A 21,939-nucleotide genomic window follows, 5' to 3' on the forward strand; every position below is an offset into this window, starting at 1 on the left:
AATATCTGGCTACAAACAGACCAGAAAAAATAGGTGTATAGGTCATCTATACAAGTCATCTATATAGGTTTATTATGACCTAGACTCACAATTCCCCACGAATCACTTATGACAAAAGAACACTTGTAGGCATTGGAAAATGAAGATATGGGATTAATGATGGACAGTTAACAAATGTAGTGTCTTTCAAGTAAGAGCCATGCTATACAGCTGATGGACAGGGTTTCCCAGATGTTGAACTTTTAATGTGAGAATGTTGATTATTTTCTCATCACTTGGGCTCGATAATCTGTACCTTTAAGGTATCAACTGAAATGACCCAGAACCAAGAAGTATTGAAACTTTTCTAGTCCAAGTCCTTTTGTTGCCCAGATCCTAAAAAAAATAACTTTTGATATGGTTTTGCTTGAAGCCAATCACTGCGAGCATTCTTCATAAAGAAGAACCTACAGCGTGTTAGCACCATCGTTGTTTGCATTTAGCTCAAATCACCACTATGCTACAGCCTCACAGAGCTGCTAGCATAGCTGTAGACTTCTAGTCTCCCTAAAAAGTGAAACATAGGCTTCAGCCTCCCTCTCCACTCCATGAATTTTCATACAGTCCTTCAGTCATTACTCATTCATGCAGCCAATATCTATGATTACTTTCTTTTCAGGCCTCAATTATTTCCTTCATTTGTTTCTGGTCTTTTCCCCAAACCATTATTTATACAAGAGTTAAGCTGAGCCATGCTGTTTTCCGTCAGTTTTATTAGTTTCACACCTCTGAGAGGCCGAGCACAGCCAGTGAAGAAACTGGGGGCCAAATGTCCTGCTCAAAGACGACTTAAGGGAGGGGGAGGAGGTGACTTATTCACTATTCCCACCCACACTTCCCCAGTCATCCTTCACAGCACGACTTCCCTGATCTCTCTGTCACCACAGCCCTTTTTTATTTAGCACTCTAAATTAATCCCAGAGTGTAGAGGACATATTTTGCTGTAATATATAAAAAATTTCTGGGTATTGTTCTTGGAGATGAGGGCTCGACTCCCTGGTTGGTCCAGAGTGCAGCTTGACAGCCCCAGTGATTAATGATGACAGACTGCGGAGCTGCTCCTTCATCACATGACAAGGCTTTAACCTCTCTATCAGCCTAAATCAGCGCTAAAATCAAGGCCAAGAGAAAAAAGATAGTGAGATCGTTTCATGCATTAAAATCATTGAGCGTAGTCACAAATTACGAACATCTGCTGTGATACTTCCTCTGGATCGTCTGTGAGTTACAGATAGCAGACTTCTGCTTCCCAGAAATAGATTCCTCTGCTTTCATTTTGTCTTCTCTCCAACTTTATCACTTCATCCATCATCCTACTATGTGGGCTTTTCAAGTGGTCCAAAAATAAAGAGGACACAGATGTCAGCCATGCTATACTGATGTTTCTAAACCGCCATAAACCCATAACTTACGTCCACCCACAGACTGGGAGACAAATGTCGAAAATACGCTTTTCTCGCTTACAGAAAAACATTCCAGAAAAACTTTAAATTGACCCTTGCTAAGTCATGCCCCTTTTGCTCTGTGCTCCTTGAGCAAATTGGTACCTCAGCAGAACCTAGGTCAACTTTCTCCTTCCCTGTTTTCTGTACTCATTCACTTTACCTCGGATGTCACACCTGTGTTGACCACATTCTAGTACAAGTCGGAATTTAACCTTCCTAAGTCTGGCCCCTTTTTGCTCTGTGCTCCAGTAACAGTTCTAATTGGCTAGCTAACCTACTAGTTAGCTAATTTATGTCAATCATTAGCTAGTTAGCTAGTTATATTTGATAGCTAATGTTAACAAAATACTAACTAATGTTTCAGTTCACCTATATAAAACCAGCGTAAAAGTCATATTTGACATCACTACTTTCATACTGTTTTTCCACTGTTTGACGGCCATTCTGTAAACTCATTAGCCACTTCTTCTGCTATGGTTTAATGCAGAATTGACCCTAAGTCCCTCCCCTTTTTTCTCTGTGCTCCAATAACAGTTCTAATTGCCTAGTTAACATGCTAGTTAGCTAATCTATGTCAATTGTTAGTTGATGTCACAAAACACTAGCCACTTAACTATCATCTTGATAACATTAGTTAACTTAAGATGTGATAGGCTAATTCAACAACATGTTTTCTTTTTAACATCAACAAGCCCAGCACATAACACAAGTACAGGAACCGGGAAAGGAGGAAGTTGACTGAGGTTTTGTCAGGTACCATGCTAAACTATTATTGAGAACAGAGCAAAACAGGGTGGGACTTTGGAAGGGTAAATTGAGCTGCACACAATATGCTGAGACTTCACAGTGCATGTATGGTAAATTACCCATATCCAACAATGAATTAGTCTGCACTTGAGCACGTATTTTTATTTCTAAAAATGGTACTATCCCACCTCTCTTTCCTCATGTTTCAAGCCCTTTTGGTTAAAAAAAAAACGTCGACAGAGGAGTTTAGTGGTGTACAAGAGGGCAAACGCAATTATGGTTTCTTTGCTAATGTGCATGGCCCCAGCTGGTTTTGATCTGGCTGTGCTCTGAGGGCTCCTAGCTCAGTTGTCAGCTCTCATGCATCACAGACCCGGTGCTTAACGGAAAAACGTGCTTTGGCAGCGACCAGCGGAGGCCTGGAGGCCAGCGGGTGCTAGTGGGTTAGCCACATGCAGGGGGGTGGGGGGGGGTGACACCATCCTCTGCCTTCCGCATCTGGATCCTCACGGTCACATTCTCTCATTCCTTATGGTTTTTCACCCTCTTCATGAATGTAACCGCTATAATTGGACGGCGTGACCCAGAGCAGACGCCACGCCACAGACTTGGGAGGTCAGAGAAAAGGCTCCAAAATACACACACACACACATGGATGGCAACAGAAAGAAAGAAAGTACAAAGCAGAGCGAGAAAGAGATGCTTGCATGGAAATAAGCAGACACGATTACTCAAATACAGTCATTAAGGAGGAAATGTTGTTTTTCAGGCTGTCAGGATGATTAATGAGGGACAGCAAATCCACTCAAATGCTGTTGTTTAGTCTAACCACCAGACCTGATCTCTGCCACTAACGTAGAACAGACAGGATGTGTGTGTGTGTGTGTGTGTGTGTGTGTGTGTGTGTGTGTGTGTGTTCAGTGTGTGTGTGTTGAGTCACTAAAAAATGTTGAAAGCTAAAAAAAAAAGGTTTCAGAGGAAAGCTGGAAGCAAGCAATAATGTAGTATGCATAAAACTCAGCCTGAATGGCTCTGTTTACTGTGTGTCATACTAGTCATGATTAATAATAATTAAGAGGCTAGGGCCCAGATTACAGATCCTATCTAAACCGGCAACCATGGTAATTAGGGTTAGGAGTTGATTTAGGAAATAAGATGCTACAGATGAACAGTTTGAAAGCCGGTGTCCTTGACTTAAGATAGGAAAAATGTACAAGAAGCGTCCTAAATTCAACACAAAAATTAATTTAGAGTAAGCTCTCCTAACTTTCACCTTTTGCACTATAGCAGTAACTAACTTACAAACTAGCTAACGTGTTCACCAACAGCTAACAGTAGCTAGGAGTAGTGTAGTGTACAGTAGTGTTCGCTAAGAGTAGTGTTTGCTAACAACACAGTAGTGTTTGCTAACACTAGCGTTGATATCAAGGATCCATTGTTTTAAATATCCAAATAAGAATAAATAAGTTTTTGAATGGTATACCTGTCACCATTAGACTGGTCTAGCGACAGTGACTCAGGAGACTGGGCTCAAAACTAATTTAATTCACATTGCCAGTTTTGGTTGATAATGACAAATGTTTCCTATGATGTAAAATGTCACTTTCTGATGAAAAATAGTCCAATCCATCTTATTCTGGTTTCCTTCATGTGCACCACATTCATTAAAAATAAATTCCATGCTGCCATTGATCACCTGGTTTACAGTGAAAGTGTCAACACATTCTAGAAAATTAGCTGTCTTTGTGAGTTTTCCAGCCTGCACCGTGCCAAACTCCTCAGAAACTCCAGATGTTCCCCGAATCACGCTGGAAGGCTGATAAGGAATCAGCTTTCAACAGATGTCTTGTGCCTGGACTCAGTGATTTAGTGGCTGTGAATGATGAAACAGTGTTCAGTGTCTCGCAGCCTGACTGGCTTTAATCATTATGCAGGCAGCTGCAGATCCTGGGTGACGTCATCTCAGCGGATGGGAACCAGAATGAGATGGTACATTAGTTTTTAAATTTTTCTGTCTTTGGATATTTCATGGAGTTGGACGCGTTTGCTAAAGCCTGACATACGATCGCTGGAATGTGGAAGTGAAGCACAAAAGACGCAAAGCTGCAGATAACTGTTATTATCGGGGTGAGTAAGTTCACTCTTGACCTCGGAAATAATCTTGACTCAGCGACCACTAACTAGCTTTTTCTGGACCATGAGATCTAGCTGAAAGGTCTGGGAAAAAGCTAGTAAGTAGACAGTGAGTTTAGATTGTTTTGTAAAACTTTTCTTTCATTTTCTAGCCTATCACCAATGATATTTTCCTATTTTTTCCCCAGTGAATTTAATTTGGCAAGTTTTTCTTGAGTGTGAGATCCAGTTGAAAGCTCCAGGAAAAACCTGGTAAGGAGACCTTAAGTTTGGATTGTTTTATAAAACTTTTATTTGTATTTATTTAGCAGGTTAATAGCCTATAATATGTTTTTTTGACATTTTTTCAACTAATTTTTATTTGCTTGGTTTTTTGGTTTTTGGTTTTTAGAACGTGACAGACAATTAAAAAGCTTCACAAAAAAGTTAGTAAGTACACCTTTAGTTACTGTAGGAGTTTTGTGTATTTTTATTTTCTATTAATATACCAATAATTTTCCTTACATTTTTCAGATAACTAAATTTCCCATGTATAAAATCTGTTACAAAATAATACAGAAAGTCCTTCAAGTGAGAGCCCAACTCACTTATTTGGTCCAACAAACAGTCAAAACCCTAAAAAATATTATTTCACAATGAGAAAAGCAACAAATGCACGATACAAGGCCTCTGAACCTGAAGCTGTTAGATTGAATTTAGCCATCGCTAATTTTGGTATTTACACCTATGTTTTCTCAACTGTGACAGTCAAACTGTTTTTGCAGAAAAAGGCTGATGATGATGTGCAGATTTTTAGCAGATATAATGTTCCTGCTAAATGTCTCTGCGTGGTGCACAGACGGTTGAAAAATAACATGAAGCTACCCTGACGGTGTTGGAAGTGGGAGGATACTAAGAGACAAGCCACAGCCTGTTCACCCTGCTACTGTCTGCCAAGAGATACAGAAGCATCCACTGCCTTACCACCAGACAAGAGAGCAGCTTCTTCCATAAGGCTATGAGACTCCTCAATTCATCCTCGGCACTCTTCCATTAAATAAAAGTTAATTTTTATGATATTTTTTATTCAGTGATTGAAAAAAGGTGAAGGGCCCCGTTCCTGTGTTTGTCTTAGGCCCCAAAATGACTAAATCTGCCCCGTTTCAGGGTCAGGGGATCACAAAGGTCATGAAGATAAATCTTATGAGGAACATGAATTTGTGTACCAAATTTCATGGCAATCAATCGGCTAGTTGTCAAGACATTATTGGGACCAAAGTAGTGGAGTTAAAATGTTATAAATATCAGGTTAGTCGTCTAATTGGGGTCACATGAGAAGTAAAAACCTGAACACACCGCCTCAGCGGTTAGAGGAGTCTGCACGAGGAGCGTTGCGGGAGGAGGTGGTATCTGACAGCACACATGACTGACACAAACGGTGAGGGAGTCAGACAGATGAGAGCCACAGGCACTGAGAGCAGGCGGGGGGACGTATGAGGGTCAACACATCGCCTGTGCATTGAGTGTGGCCCGGCAGCTGTATGCATAGGGGAGCCTTGGCCTCCTGCTCTGCATGTCAGGGGCCGTGATTAATGACCTGCAGGCCCTGCTCTTTACCCCCCCCCCCCCTTCCTTCGCCCCACAGAAGTCGCTGCAGCCACTGCTCATTTAGCTAATGGACACGGGCACGGACAGACAAGCTACGGGTGCACATACATGTAAAATGAAAGCAATTTCCCTCCTACAAAACACCACTTCTCTCCAGGCTGTGTGTAATTTCAGGGCGAGAGCGATGATTTCTTAGATTACTGTGTGCACGCTGGTGTGCCTGTGCAGTGTCGAGGCTGAGAGGGTGCCCGTGCCTGTGTACCGGTTCCCAGCTTGTCAGGCAGCTGTCGAGGAGTGATTTATGACCACTAGACTCCAACCTGTCTTCACTGCCAGCTCAGTATTGTTACAACTGACAGCTAATGAGGCCAGACATGCTTTCAAGCAGAGCACTTAACAGGACTTCAATCTTCCCCCGTCACAAGTACCATTTTTGCACTCTCTCACACAGCAGCCTCCTTTCTCTGAGCCTGCCTTGTTCTCTGTCTCTCTGTGCTGGAATATCTGACAGCCTCTGAAAAGGCTTCTGCCTGCCGAAGGAGATGTTTCTCAGAGGGAGCAAAGGCATCTCACACACACACACACACACACAGGCAGTGCAGCTAAAGCTTCATTTAATCTAATAACTCCCTTTTCACCAGGCGTTAAAGGAATAGTTAGAGGAAAACACTGATTGTCTTTCTTGTTCAGAATTAGACAAGAAGAATGATACCACTCTCATGTTTGTGTGTGAAATATGAAGCTACAGCCAGGAGATGCTAGATTACCTTAGCATAAAAACTGGAAAAACGGGGGAAACAGCTTGCCTGGCGTCGTTCAAAGGAAACAAAGTCCTCTAAAGCTCTTGCATATATTGCAGTTTTTACTCCACCACCTTCATATGACGCTTATCAGTCCCTCCAGGAAGCTGCGATGTTATGATCGCAACAGTTCACACAAATTCAAGCAATCCCAGTGAATTCTGCACGACCTTGCACTTTTGTCCAAACTCCTCTGCTTTCCCACAAATTTGACTAGTCATCATAGCTTCCCACGACTTCCAATCACAGCAGTCCTCTGCACAAACCCCGTACATGAACATCTGAATGAACCAACTCAACTTTTTCGTCTTTACAGTGGACCTACAACGATAAAGAGTCACATGCGGCTCTGGAGGTGCAGGTTGCAGACCCCTCGATCTTCCCCGACTTAAAATTCCAACTTTGATGACTGTTACGAGTACAGTGCATTACAGCGTTAATAGTGTAAGAAGAGTGATATGAGGCTGGTATAGTGAGCAGCTCCCTCTGTTGGTCAAAGCAAGCACAGCGCAATAGAGATGTCAACTGGTCGGCTCTCCTACATGAAATATTATTTCACTTTGAGGTGTGTTTCTAACACAGTTAAAAATTGTGTCATGCTTGTTTTGGCCTACAGAGGGAGCTGCTCGCTGTAGCAGCTCTATATCACTTTTCCTCTACTAACTACTCTGTCGCGCTACTTTTACAAAAAACTGCTGCTGAAAACTCAGCCAGAAGTTAGAAGTGTTAGAAATAAATCCACAACATCATCAGAAATGTCATTTCAAGCCAGGCAGAGTGCAGAGGAATAAGAGTGAAGACAGAAGAGGAAAGGTAAAGATTTGACTACAGAGCCAATTAGGACTGCAACTAATGATTATTTTTTATCACAGATTAATCTGATGATTATTTTCTCGATTAATCGATTTGTTTGGTCTAGAAAATGTCAGAAAATGGTGAATAACGTTAATCAAAGCACACAATATTCACATTTAAGAAGCTGAAATCAGATAATTTTTTCATAAAATAATTACTCAAAATAATTAATCAATTATTAAAATAGTTGCAGATCAATGGTCGATTAATAATCAATTAATAGTTGCAGCTCTAGAGTTCCAGAGGTCACCTTAAACCAAACACAGGCTCTAGATTTGGCCTTTCACATTTTTGTGCGGGTCTTGTTGCCATCGAAGATTCTCTTGACCTAAACACTTGGAAGGAAAGGGTGAGAAGAGTTGGTTGCAATCTACAAGCTCACCACTAGATGCCACCAAATCACACACACAGGTCTGTAATTTCCTAATAATTTCTTAGGAAGGTTCTTGAAAAGGACAGTGTAATTTTGTACTAACTGTGGGGGAGAGAAAAGCTTCACTTAAAACCCAAGTAATGATTCATTTTTTATTTTTTTTTAGCAAATAATTTATTTCTCCATATGTGTTGAATTGTATTGACAGTTTTCTCATTGTTACCATTCAGCTGAGACAAAGACTTCTTTTATTTAGCGTACAGACATTAGAGTGGCATCAATCTTCTAATTATACTCTTGACAAGAAAGCAGTTAATCCTAAACTGTAAAATGACTCCTTAAATTTAAAGTTTAAGGACCCTTTTTTTATTTTGCTGGTCACGTATTTCAGTTTATGCTTTATAATTCTACTCCATGATGTTTCAGAGGAAAATATTGAATATTTACTCCTCCGCATGTGTCTGACTGTCTTTACTTCACAGATTTTACAAACAAGTTGTGATCAGTTTATAAATTATGATACTTTGCAACAGACAAAACTACCCAACGATATATAAAGTAGTTAAAATGAGCTCCACCTTCACCAGCTGTAACATTATTTTGCTGATGTCTTAAATCATCTTAAAAATATCCCAATAATATGATTTAAGTCTGTGGATGGCAAAACAAGTACTTTTACTGTAATATTTTTCTACTTTTACCTGACTAATTGTACAAATTTTACTTGTAACAGAGTATTTCTGCTACTTTTACTTAAGTAAAAGATCTGAGTGCTTTCCCCCTCATTGTTATTTGTAGATGTGAACCAGTAAACAACAAATTCTCCAGGTCTCGCTGCTCTTCAGCCTTTCCTGTTAGTAAGTCAGCAGAATAAAAACAGAGTGTCTGGCAGCTCTCCAACCTTTAACCCCTTGTTCCCTGTCAGCCATGATTAATGGCAGGCTAACTAGCTGCTAGCTCACATTGCCGGCTGTGCCATTGTGTCCCGGATACTTAATGAACTCTGACAAGTCTTTTGGCCCCTGCACCCATGTTTTTATTTAATGCTGCAACAGTGACTCCTGGAGGACGATGAAAAGAAATACAGACATTTACTGAAGTATATAAACTGTGTAGTCCTGGCATATAACTCACAGATATTTTCAATTTTTACCTATTTAGAGTACAGGCATCTGACCTCAGTCCAACATATATATGTGCATGTTTTTTTTAATACTTAATCTATATTCAGTCAAACGTTCCTTTTTTTGTCTGTAAAAGTCATTGAGCTCAACATCTGCTGTAGATATCATAAAAAAACAATATTAGTAATAAAGAAATAGCTTTAAAAAAACAAAACCCTTTTAAACCCTGGAAAGCTTTACACATCAAGATTCAGATTTTTGAAACTGGAGTGTCAGACCTTAATAATACCAAGTTAAAATACAAATACATAAATACACTAATGAATAAATAAATGAAGTTCTGTATCATTTACAAATATATGATTTTTGCTTGTATGAGATTTATTTATATGTGGGGCATTTATGAAAAATCATTTATCATAGTAATTTTTATTTTAGAATCAAAAACAAATATTGTTCATTGGTTTTGGAAAATCTGGCACATTTCAGGTGGTTTGGGAATTTTTCAATGTTTCATTTTGGTCGGCTAAAACAGCTTGGTCAATATAATGTTAACTGGTTGATATAATATAAAGATAATGATAGCCAAGGAGATGTTTTAATGAAAATCAATTTAAAATGCAAGTATTAGCAAGTGTTCACTTGCTAGGAATTGTTTGCAACATCCAAGCGATTGTAGTGAGAGCAGTTTGCAAAAATAAAAAACTCTGAATTTATCCTAAGATGAAATTTCAATCTTTAATTAGTTTATTTACAGTGTTTGTGATTGTAGTAGGCGATATGCATATTGCGTCATGAAATTCAATATGATTCACAGATAAAGTACAAAGTCATGTATTATTTATGATACAAATGATGTTTGAGTGACTGAAACAAACACTGTTCAGACCCAAAGAAACTTTATTTTAAATTCTAGTGATTCAAATGAGATACCAAATATGTCTAGCTAACTTATAAAATGATGAACGAGACATTTATAACATTTCTACTTGGTGAAAGAATGCAGACGTTAAAAAAATGGAACTTTTATTTCAACAACCTTATGAGGAAACAAAGCAGAAAAACTGCGTCATGTTTTGGACTAATTCAAATACCATATTAGGCTGTGAGGCTTCGCTGCAGCCTGAAAGGCTCCTCACTACATTCAGATGTAAACAGATGTAAACAGTACGTGCATGTTGGCAGGCAGCGGTGGAATCTATCTAAGAACATTTGCTCATACTTTTACTTCATTTGATCATTTCAGTTTTCACTCTACTGTTTTATTTTACACTTCTATTCCACTAAATCAAATAAAGTTGTACTTTTTACTCCACTACAGTTATCTGACAGCTGTACATATGATGTAGTTTTCAAACACAAAACATACAAACCAGACTATTAATCAATAAATGCCAACTCATGTTTCTTTAGAAATGTTATTGTTATTGAGAAAAGATTAGTTTATTCCACTGAATTACTGCATGATTTATTGATTACATTTTGCATTATTAATCTGAACCAGCAGTAATTGTGTTTACTGATTGTAAGTAACTGAAGTTATTAAATTAATGCACTAAAATAAAAAGTACAGTACAAGAATATTATAACAGTGTAGCAGAGGTAATACTCAAGTACAAATACCTCATAATAGTACTTGAGTACATTACTTTCCACCAGTGCATTTAGGTGATAATACACATGTAAGACTTTGAATGCAGGCCTTTCACTTGTGTTTATTTTTCCACACTGTGGTGCTGCCGGTTGCTACAAAAGGATGTGAACACTTGTTGCAGCAGCTCTGTCTGCAGGTCACCTGAGGTCAAACACACCTGAATGTCCAGAACACGACATCAGTTAGACTCTGCTGCCCCCTGCTGGAGATCTGTACCAAATACACGCTGTCATAACTTTGATGTCTGAAGTTTGAAAATCAGTTTTTACACTGGGAGGAAGTTCACTAACAACAATAAAAGTATTAGGAAAAGAGTTAGGAAGCGGTGCTTGAGGCACTTTCGACGGCATTGAGCTCATTACGCACAGATTTTACGCACAGACCAACCGTGCGCGCACTTCCTTTAATAGTTATATTCTCCTTCTTCTACTAAAGAAAGGAGAATAATGTATCTCTGCTGGGATTTATACAGCAGTCGTCATCTTGCCCAGCAGCAACAGCACTAATCTTCTTCCTCCCTGTTGTTCCCTGCTCCTCCTCCTCTTTCCCGGCTCCTCCTCTCCTCTGTCGGGCTGCTGCTCGCTCCATCGAGCGATCTTTCCCTAAACTTTTCCGTGCCAAAGCTTCCCTAAGCTTCTGTACTGGACTGTGTGAGGGCTGCAATCGATGGAGGGAGACGTGTAAAATGTGAGATATAAAACATGGTACTGATGACCGAGCAGACGGACTCACCTCTGACCCCGTTGTTATCCTCACCGGAGCAAGTTTCCAACAGGGACTCCCGAGGGAATCGGTAAGTACGATGGAGAGGAAGGGCCCGGTCTGCTTTCCAGCTATTCAGGCCCAGTGCATTGTGGTTATTTTTACATGTATATCCGCCTTTTTGAATTAAAGGGTTGTGCTCACTTTTAATAGTTGCTTAGACGCATACGTGGCACAGAACAGGAGCAGATAGAGGTTACTTTGCATCATGAAAAGACTTTTAATATCATGTTCTAGTTATGAGTGGTAGCTGATAGTCTGCTCATGCATTACTTTATAATTGTGTGTGTTTGATCTTCAGCCCTGTTCCTGCACAGTTCATGTTTATGACACGTTTAAATGTCCAATGCAGGTGATTTATGTGCAGTAGGAGGGACAAATGAGTGTGTTCTTGTGTGATGTGTGCAGGTCTGAGGTGGAGAATGGAGGTGAGAGGAGACAGAGGAGACCTGCACGCTCAGCTGCAGACCTCCAGCTGTGTCTGGACACAGAGTCGGAGCCCTCAGAGAGCAGGAAGAAACCAGCCAGCATGAGGTGAGGAAGGTCGTGTTGTCCTCTGTGTGCGTCCTCAGATCAATAAACTCCACATGTAACTGAAAGAATCAGTCGATGAATTGATCAGCAGCACTTTTTGTTTTCTCTATGTCATTTTTCAAGCAGAAAAGGACAATAATTTTTCCGTTCCATCTTCTCCAAAGTGAGACTTGCTGCTTTTCACCATTTTATGTCACTTAAAATTGAAGATTTTTGAGTTTTGGACGGTTGGTTGTGTTGGCTGTGATAGACTCTTTCACTGTTTTCTACTGCAACATATTGTGAGAAAAAAATCTCACATTATAACAGGAAATTTTCATGTTATTATGACGTACAAACTGATAGCATGATAAAAAAAAAAACTTTTTTGTTATACCAACATACTATTTTCTTGTAATAACATGATAAGTTTCAGGTTATAATCTGATAAATTGTATTGTTTAATGTGACAGTATAAAAATCTAAGGTATAATAATCAAAATTTCATCTTATAATGTGGCACTGGTCCATTTTTGTTCTTCTGGCATGACAGAAACATGCTGCCATAATTTAACCTTAACAATCAACCAAGAAAAATAATTGATAGATTTAATTTTTTACTTAATGTAAGGTCTTCTCATTGAGTGCACGTGTACAAAAATAAACATGTAGAGTTACCTTGAGCAAAATATTGACAATATTGGGGGAAAAAAAACCAAAAAACCAAAAAAACCAAAAAAAATACTAAATCTAAATATTTTGAAATGCTAAGACACATGACATGCAATGGTATGAGATGTCATGGTACGATAGTATTACACAATTATTATTTTATTATTGTCTTTTACATGAGTTTTAAGGTTTTTTTTGTGGGGTTGAACAAAGACTTATATATTAATTATATAATTAATTATAATTTCACAAAATACAAAGACACAAAAACTTGATATATTTGAGTTTTGTTTTTTTATTTGTTTTTTTTTTAATAATATTAAGACTGTAGAATTCATTACTGTAGATAATAATGAACATGGTATGATTAAATTACTGTTAAATTTCATACTGGTATGCTATATATACTTCTTCAATATTAAATTAATAGCTAAAATTATTACTCATTTACACCCTGAAGGAATTCAAAGAATATTAAATCATATTATAATCTAAACTGGATTCCTTTCACTTCAAGGGATAGTTCAGATTTTTTTAAATGTAGTTTTATGAGGTATTTATCTATAGTCAGTGTATTACCTACAGTAGATGGCGGTTGGTACGTCCCCAGTTTGGAGAAGCAGCAGGAGTACCAGTGTAGGAAGCTAAGCAACGTTCTGCTTTGGATATGGTCAGCTGCAGAACATATTTTAGAAAAAAGTTCCACTTAAAAAACACAGTATCCTTTAAGTGTACGCTATATTCAGAATGTTTTCACCGCTATACTTTGCTTTCAGACAGCCTTTTAATCACTGTTCTATAAGCCAAATATTGCTGTCTCCAGACCAACCAAACTCCACTGACAAAATCAGTAATTTAACCTCACAGAACACAGGAGTTTCTGGTCTGCCTCTGCTTTGATCTGTTAGTTTGTTTGTGTTATTGTGTGACTTCGGTATCTTAAAAGGTTAGTTTGGATTCACCAAAGTCGCATAATAACACAAACAAACTAACAAATCTAGGCAGCGATAGACCAGAAAGCCCCATGGTCTGCTAGATAAAATTACTGGATTTCCCAATGGAGTCTGTTTGAGCAAGAGAATGTGATATTTGGCATCACAGCGGTTTCCTGTCAGAAAAGTTTGTTGGACGGCAAGATATGGATTTTCTTAGATGTCTAGAATTCATTCTGCTGCTGACCCTGTCCACAGCAGGACATTTCTTAGCTTCCTACACAGGTCCTCCTGCTGCTTCTCCATCTACTGTATGTAACACACTCACTATAGATAAGTATCTTATACATCCCCACTTCAAATAATAAGAACTCTCCCTTTAAGTTGCCAGTAGACATTAGCAGCACTGTAATTTGACCTAACTACTCCTCACCTGCATGACCAAAGTGCTGTTTATAGTTTCTGTTGTTGCTGTGTAAGCAGCACTTATATAACCACAGCTGACACCATGCAAAGACAAATGAAGGATGTTTACTTTTCACTAATAATTTATTCTGTGTTAATCAGTAGAAGTGAACATGAATCATGTTTTATGGTGAATTATAAAGCTGTGACTGCAGCTTTCCTAGAGTCACTGATGAATCTTACCCATCCTCTCCTCAGGTGTTACCTCACCACTTAAACATAAACATTGACTGACCTTTGTGTTTGCCAGGTCGAAACCTGTGGAGCAGCTTTCTCCCATGCTGAGTCCAAGTGACTGTGAAACAAAGTTTGAGAGGAAGAAATCGCAGCCCACCCACGTAGGGGCACAATATGACCCAATCATTTTCACCTAACTCTGCGCAGTTTACATGTTTTTGCATTTTTCTCACGAAGCAAATGTCTCTTTCTTTCTTTTCAGCTATCAAAGACAAATGCTCAGTATCACAAGTTATTCAAGGAGGTCAGCAAAGACGAGTTGCTCAAGCAAAGTAAGTTTCAGATTCTCTTTTCACGTGAAAATGATGTGCAAAGAAATGTTAGATTGTTAATCTACTTTTTGTTGCCAACAGGTTACACTTGTGCCTTGCAGAGAGACATTTTATATCAGGGCAAAATGTTCGTCTCTGACAACTGGATCTGTTTCCACTCCAAAGTCTTTGGCAGAGACACCAAGGTGTGATACTGTCACCGTCATAAGCAAATTATTTTCTGAGTTCAGTGTCAGTTCATGTTTTATTCATGGCTGGATTCTCTGCTGTAACATGTCGGTGTTTTCTCATCTCCAGATTTCAATCCCTGTGGTGTCCGTGACGTTTATCAAAAAGACTAAAACTGCATTATTGGTGCCAAATGCCCTGGTGATTGAAACCAAAAGTTATCAGGTAAGAAGAAACTTAAGATAGTGACTATATTTACATGCATAAAAATATTCTGCTTTTTGCCCTCATTCCAAAAAAGACTGTTTACATGTTGAATGAAAATGAATATTCAGTTTCAGAGACTTTGTTTCCTGAACTCTGGTGAGTTTTAAACAATAACAAAATAGTAAGAACACTGCAACATCATTTTCATGTTAAATAATAATACAGTATACAAATATAAACTAATATTCATCAGTTTACATCACTTTACAAAATGCATGCACTTTTCCTTTAATTTTTTTTTTTTTTTTTTTTTTTAATGAAAGGACGTCTGTAATTAGCTTAAGTACTCTTCATTTCAGAGCGAGCAACCTTCTGCGTTACCTGCATGACAACAGAACAACATTTGGTGTAGCTGTGTTGTTGGCAGTGATATTAAAGTTAAAAAGTGAAAATTTGCGCTAAATCAGGAGAAATACAGGAAAATTATGACTCTGGGAAGAAAACTGTAAGAGGACAATGAAAAATGTGTCTCTCACAGGAAAATCTGTAGGGTTGGCAAGTGTGTTCATATTATATATCACATCCAAACCACAGTAAAGCAAAGCAAAACCCAAGTCTTTCATAATGTTTAAAAGTAGGCATGTTTCTCCTTCCATAAACTGTTGATCTGTTTACAACACACAGAGCTGACTGTGAGAGGTCGTGTGGCACAAACTGCAGTAAAAGCCACAGTTGAGACACATGCATGAATGTGGTGTATTCATGTCCAAGGAATGCTCCTAAAACCTGGATAATATTGCCATTTCCCAGATGTCTTCATCTGAAAAAGCTACATTCAGAATAAGGCCTAATTAGGAAAATGTTTACACGACCTGTATCATATTGTGTGCATGTAAATGTAGTCACTCGTTTTTCTTTCCCTTTTGACATAAACATAAAAGTGATCATAAATTTCTTATTTTCCAGCATGTGTTTGTGTCCTTCCTCTCTCGAAACACCACCTTCAAATTCCTGAAGTCCATCTGTATTCATCTGGAGGTAAATATCCTCTTCTCTAAAACGCGTATTTGTCCTAATTTAGCCTAAATTAACTCTATTAAATCTAATATTTTTGATTGTAGTGTGAACGTCCAGTGAAAATAAGAGTAGGTTCACAACAGTATGAACTAGAGCAGCACTTAGGGAGCCCAAACTCTCAGAGTTAACGAAAGTGACAAGTAATTTGTGTATCTGCCGGTTTGCATAGCTTAGCATAAGGAATGCCTAGCTTTGTCCAAAGGCACATATACCCCATTTACTTTAAGAAGATTATAAAAAAAAAAAAACAAACTCAATAACATAAACAACTCAATAGTGAAGTGAATGGAGCATTTAGCCCTTAATGAGCCAGATATTTCACTTAGGAGGTGGCGGAGACCAAAACAGAGTTAAAAAAAAAAGAGTTATAATCAGACCCTGTGTCAACACAGTGTCTTTTTTTTCTTCTGGCAGAAAACTGCTGACAGGACCAGCTAACTAGGGAAACGAGCAAAAAGGACAGTTGATATTGCTAAGAGTCACCAAGTGGCCAGAAACACAACCAAGTGAATGCTAATGTTAGGGTGAAGGTGGACAGTGGAGGTTTTGATTTACGTAGCTGTTGATATAATCAACTTTTTGCTAAGACATTAGCTTTAATGACTTTATAAGGCGATAATATTTCAGCGATGTATTTATAGCCTGTTCTGCTGCCGCGAAGTGGAAAAATAAACATATTAATGCTGCTTAAAAGAAAGAAAAATATTTTCCTCTACGTATTAATGCGTGCACTCTGTCATTCCAGGTGGATAAGACTTGTAACAGCCCTGTAACTTCCTCCTGTGAAAACAGCTTCAGAGTGAAATGCCCATCGTCTCTTCCTCTGGTCAGTCGGTGGTCTGTTCTGTGTTTTTGTACAGGGAGTGTTTATTTATTTATATTTTCCATTGTGATAAAAGATCTATAGAAACACCTTGCTCTCATGTTATACAACACCCTCTCTGTATGTGGTATCTATTGTATATTTTTCCCGTATATGTGCACCGCAGGACTTTTCCAGAGATTTCTCGGACCTTGACGGGGTCGTGCAGCAAAGACGGCAGGAGATGATGGAGAGCAGCAGCTCCGGCTCTCAAACTCCAGATTATGACAAAATAAGTGGTAAGTGTGTTCAGTCCACGACCTACTATGTATACTTCTACCCAGGACAAAGCGATTACTCTAATCTGCTTTAAACACTTTGAGTTTTCAAATGCTCAGTGTGTCAGGTGTCACTGTGGCTCCGATAGTCTTTGGTTTGCAAATATCTGGAGTTAATCCAAGTGAAATATGATATGACCCATTGAGCCTTTGTTATAGCACAGACGGTTGGCATGAAAACAGCCATGATCCCATTGAATGATGAATAACATCGTCCGCTTATTGTTTATGTCAGTATTTTTTTGTTTTTAATCTTCCGAGCTAACATAGACCAGATGTTGTTGGTCTGTCAGGATGTTTGTGCTTTTATAACAATATTTACTCACAGGGAGTCACATGTTTTTTCTGTTTATTTGAGCAGACTTCCCTGGCCTGCCCGACACATTTCTGAGTGCAGTGAAGAGCGGAGAGGTTTCGGTCCACGCAGACATTCACCTCCAAACTCCGAGCCAAAAACACGGAGCTGCTCTTAAGAACGGTAGTTTGATACCAGATCTCTGAGTAAAAAGAAGCTTTGTTAATACTTCTGCTGTTTTGGGTTGCAGCATTTCCCTGAAGAAATGTAGATTCAATGGAAATATCAGTTATAATCCTGTATATTTATAGGAATAGGCCGAAATGTTGTCTCTTTGGGGGGGATTATGGCTAAAATTCAGTTTAAAATAAACATTTTTATCCTACAATTTCCCTCTCCACACCCCATGTTTTCTTGTCACTCTTCTATGGTGGGTGGAAAACAAGCTTTGAGATGCATTTCCACCACCAACGTCACATAACTACGTGGCAAGCAGTCCTGCTGCCTAAATCACATTACCTTGCAACCCAGCTGGATTTCAAGATTGCAAACATTGCTTTATCGCCTGCCCCTGACGTATAGCAGAGACACTAAAGGGAGGATCACACCGAGGTGAAAAAGCATTGCTTTCTCATGGTATGATGCGCCTAACGTGCGCTTCTCTCCTGCCGCATATCAGGTTTTAATAGTGCATTATAGATGTGCATAAAAGTTCGAATGTCCTCAACTTTTCATTTGTAAGCACGGAGTCATACCACGCGTCACTGCAATCATATTTAATTGCCTGGTTGCACAAGTAGTCTCTCTCTACATGCACGCCAATAACCCTTTTCGATACATATGTGCTGGCCTGGCTTCAACTCGGCACATCAGCCCGGCACAGCAGGGATTTTCATCTCTATTACAACAAGACAGATACCTGAAAGTACAAACAGAAACACAGGAGAAAACCTAAACCTCAAACCACAGAAATTCTGTTAGAAGCTACAAAAGTGCTGAGAGCCGAAAGAGACGTTTAAAAATGTCTTTCTCTCTGGTCACCTGCACACAAGTTGAGTATCACAACACTCGCTTGTTTGAGGGGGAGACAAGGGGTCGTCAAGGGTCGGCTACGGTCAGTGAGATGTCACTGCAGCCCAACTCACTGCACATTATATATTGTCATACTGCCCAACCCTACTCTGCTTCTTGCTGAGAGTTAAATGAGAAGATTGATACCTCTCACATGTCTGTGCTGTAAAAATGAAGCTATACTGTCAGCAACGGGTTAGCTTAGCTTAGCATAAACACGGAGGAAATGTCTAAAACCTTTACAACCACCCTATAAAATCACAACGTGGTGGCTTTCATACAGATTAAAAAAACAAGATAGCAAAAAAATAACGTGATAATTAGTCAGCTTTTCAGTTGCTGGCCTTCAGACAAAGCTAGGCTTGAATTTTCCCTTTGTTCCCAGTCTTTATGCTAAGCTAAGCTAACTGTCTCCTGGCGTTTCCTGGCGGACATGAGAGTGGTATCAATTTTTGTCATCTAACGTGTGCAAATGAATATTTCTTCAATGTTGCAGCTCATTAATTAAAAAAAAAAAGTTCAATTCTCCTAGCATTTACCAACTCGATAAATCTCTTTTTGTTTTTCATTGTAGGGTCTGCTAAACCAACCCCGGGAGTCACGGTCAAAGACAAATCCTCACAGCCCATGTCGCTGCACGCCATCCTCCTAATCTATTTGTTTTTGTGAGTTACCTTTAATTATGTGCAACATGAGAAGTGAGAGCGCTCTGACTAGACAATAGTTAGATTTCCCCAACAAGATATTTTCTATTATTTGGGCGTGTTGGCGATTGTTCTGTGTGGCTGGTGTTTACATGCCACTGTGTTTGTGTGTCTTCACAGAGTAAGTGTTCTTGTCCTGTCCTCCTGTTACATGGCTTTCAAGATCGTGGCTCTTGAGCATCGTTTGAACTCGTTGGTGTCGATGGGAGAACACATTCGTAATGAGTAAGAGCTAGTTTGTCGAGAACATTTCAATTTTCTAGAGCGTTCTCCTGCTGATATTCATTTAGGCAGTAGTCATGTTGTTTTGTGCCTTTTGGCAGAGCAGCATCGCACTTTATTTTGTTAATGATTTATTGTGAATATTGTTGCAGAAATGCTGTGAGCCACAGGTCCCAGAGTGAAATAAATGCTGAGATCTACGGAGAACTGTCCACTAACTTGTTCAAGCTAGAAAAGGTTGGTCCGGTTTTCATTTTCTGCGCAGCAAATATGGTCACTGAAATATCTTTTTATTTTATGTTTAGTTGTATTTCCCCTGCTTACTACTTGAATCTGTTACACGTCATATCAGATATTTAAATGTAATGAACCGATTTGCATACTGTCGAGCCACAGAGGGGGCGATCTCTGATCAAAGGGAAGCTGTACAAAGAAATTTAAATCTGCGATAACATGGAGGCTCAATTCCAGATAAGATACTGGTAACCTTTATTATAGTAAAGTAATAGTTTTTGAGAAATACACTAGGTTGCTTTCTTGGCTTTCTCAGGTTTTCATACCAGCGCCGTTGGTGTAGTGGTATCATGCAAGATTCCCATTCTTGTGACCCGGGTTCGATTCCCGGGCGGCGCACGTATCTTTGCAAAAATTTCCCAGTATGCAAACAATAAACTACATGTATCTGTCTCTCTTGTCTTTACGACAAAGCTAGAGCAAGGATGGGAAACAGTTAGTCTCACTCTGTCCAAGGATAAAACAAACCACCTACCAGCACTTCTGAACCTCACTGGTTCACACGTCACATTATTAAATATTTTTTATTTCACCCGTACAAAAACTGAGGTGTAAAAACAAACAGTTGGATCCTCTGCTGGTTGCCTGACACTATGATGATAAAACTCCAGGAAGTCTTTGCTTCTGGCCAAAAAATAGTCCTGCACATAACTCCTCATAAAGCCACCATTTTTTGTTTTTACATTTTGTTTTTTGTATGAAATAGCTGTTAAATACACAGGCGTCTTTCCAAACACTCCTACTGTAGATTATATATTTAACATTATAATACTTATTGCTCGTAAACTCTTCAGTTATTAACTGTAATAAATAGTAAATATACTAAATATATAGTTATATTTGCCTTTTTGTTTTTTACAATAATTTGAAACGTCACAAATAAAAGTTATACTCCAAGTGTGCAGGAGTCCTTTTGCAACTTTTTGGTCTACTCGCTCCTCTCTAACACGCCTGTTTCATCTAATGGATATGCAAAGTGTTCATTTGTGTTAATTAAAATCTGAAATGTGTTTTCACAGTTGTATAACATGTATGGAGGCATCTACAGTTTGTGTTTTACTTTGCATGTTGTCTGATGACTTTTATCTCTTGTTTTTTAAACCCTAGATACAAAGAAACCTGCGGAAGCTACTTGAAGAGACATAAAAAGAAGACTGATGTCTGTCGGCCTGTCTGGACAGAAGCTTCACCTGTTATCTGAAATGCAGCGATCAGATTTGTTGATGGATCTGTTGCCAAAGTGTGAACAGCTCACACAAAGATCTTTTTTTTTAAAGATACGTGAACTTAAACTTAAATTGTGCAATAATGGCTTCTTTCCCCCTTTACTCACTCAGGACTCTTTCTGAACAAACTGTCGTGCTGGAGGGTAACTGAAGCAGCCTGTTAGTGTTAGAGAAGAGAAACTTAAAGCATGTGTGAAGTATTTATCTGAGAGCTTTTATTTTGCATTTCACAAGAGTGGGATTTTTCAAGTCCAAAGGTTCAATGTTCCCAAACATTTCTTAAAAGGTCAACTTGTGCTGTTCGTATGTTGTTTTTTAGTTAGAATTAAATTATATTTATGTAATGTATATAAATCACTCAGCTGGTGATGCTTGTATAATATCTTTTGACTACATTTATAGACAAATCTTTGTGTGGTATCTAAAGATAGAAATAGGGCTGTCAGGGCTATAAGAGTAGAGTTTAATGGGTGTTTTTATTGTAAATGTGGCCCAGACTGTAGCATAAATTACAGGGTTATTCATTTCTACAAATGAAGAGCTTCTCAGCTGGTGATCACTTAAAAATCTGTCCTGTTTTCACATGTTTTTACCTTCATAAGTATCAGAAAACATTTGCTGTTGAGTGCATTTCAATCTTTTGTGTTTGTTTTGGACTGCGATGGTGTGTTCAAGTGTTTTGTTTACATTTCGTTCACAGTCCGTGCCTTTAACTATTTCGTCTATCACAGTCCTGAAATAAATGTCTCTCTGTCTTGTTGAACTTTGCTTTTTCATTTGTCAACCAGGTTTTTCTTACATAACACTGACCTCGGCTGACTCACCTGCAGAACATTAACAAATGTATGCAAATGACTGTCAGGACACTGAGGCTTGATCACGATTACATAACGTGAAAACAAATGAGGATCATAAGAGGTTTCAC

General features: G+C 38.8%; 1 protein-coding gene and 1 non-coding gene across 2 annotated transcripts; both read left to right on the forward strand.

The window, feature by feature from the left end:
• The first annotated feature begins 10,822 nt into the window (after nt 1-10,822).
• Nucleotides 10,823-21,777, forward strand: LOC146308492 (GRAM domain-containing protein 2B-like). Its single transcript, XM_084745601.1, has 14 exons — nt 10,823-11,550; nt 11,928-12,053; nt 14,352-14,439; nt 14,541-14,610; nt 14,692-14,795; nt 14,908-15,003; nt 15,952-16,023; nt 16,808-16,888; nt 17,052-17,163; nt 17,564-17,680; nt 19,143-19,233; nt 19,393-19,497; nt 19,647-19,731; nt 20,896-21,777. Exons 1-14 carry the CDS (start codon nt 11,459-11,461, stop codon nt 20,932-20,934), a joined length of 1,278 nt encoding a protein of 425 aa, XP_084601727.1. The 5' UTR covers nt 10,823-11,458; the 3' UTR covers nt 20,935-21,777.
• Nucleotides 20,057-20,127, forward strand: trnag-ccc (transfer RNA glycine (anticodon CCC)). The gene has a single exon. It is a non-coding gene; the product is annotated as a tRNA-Gly (tRNA).
• Nucleotides 21,778-21,939: the final 162 nt, after the last annotated feature.

Source organism: Lutjanus erythropterus, chromosome 20, assembly GCF_056507025.1.
Source record: "Lutjanus erythropterus isolate fLutEry1 chromosome 20, fLutEry1.hap2, whole genome shotgun sequence".
In the NCBI taxonomy this organism is placed as follows: Eukaryota; Metazoa; Chordata; class Actinopteri; order Lutjaniformes; family Lutjanidae; genus Lutjanus; species Lutjanus erythropterus.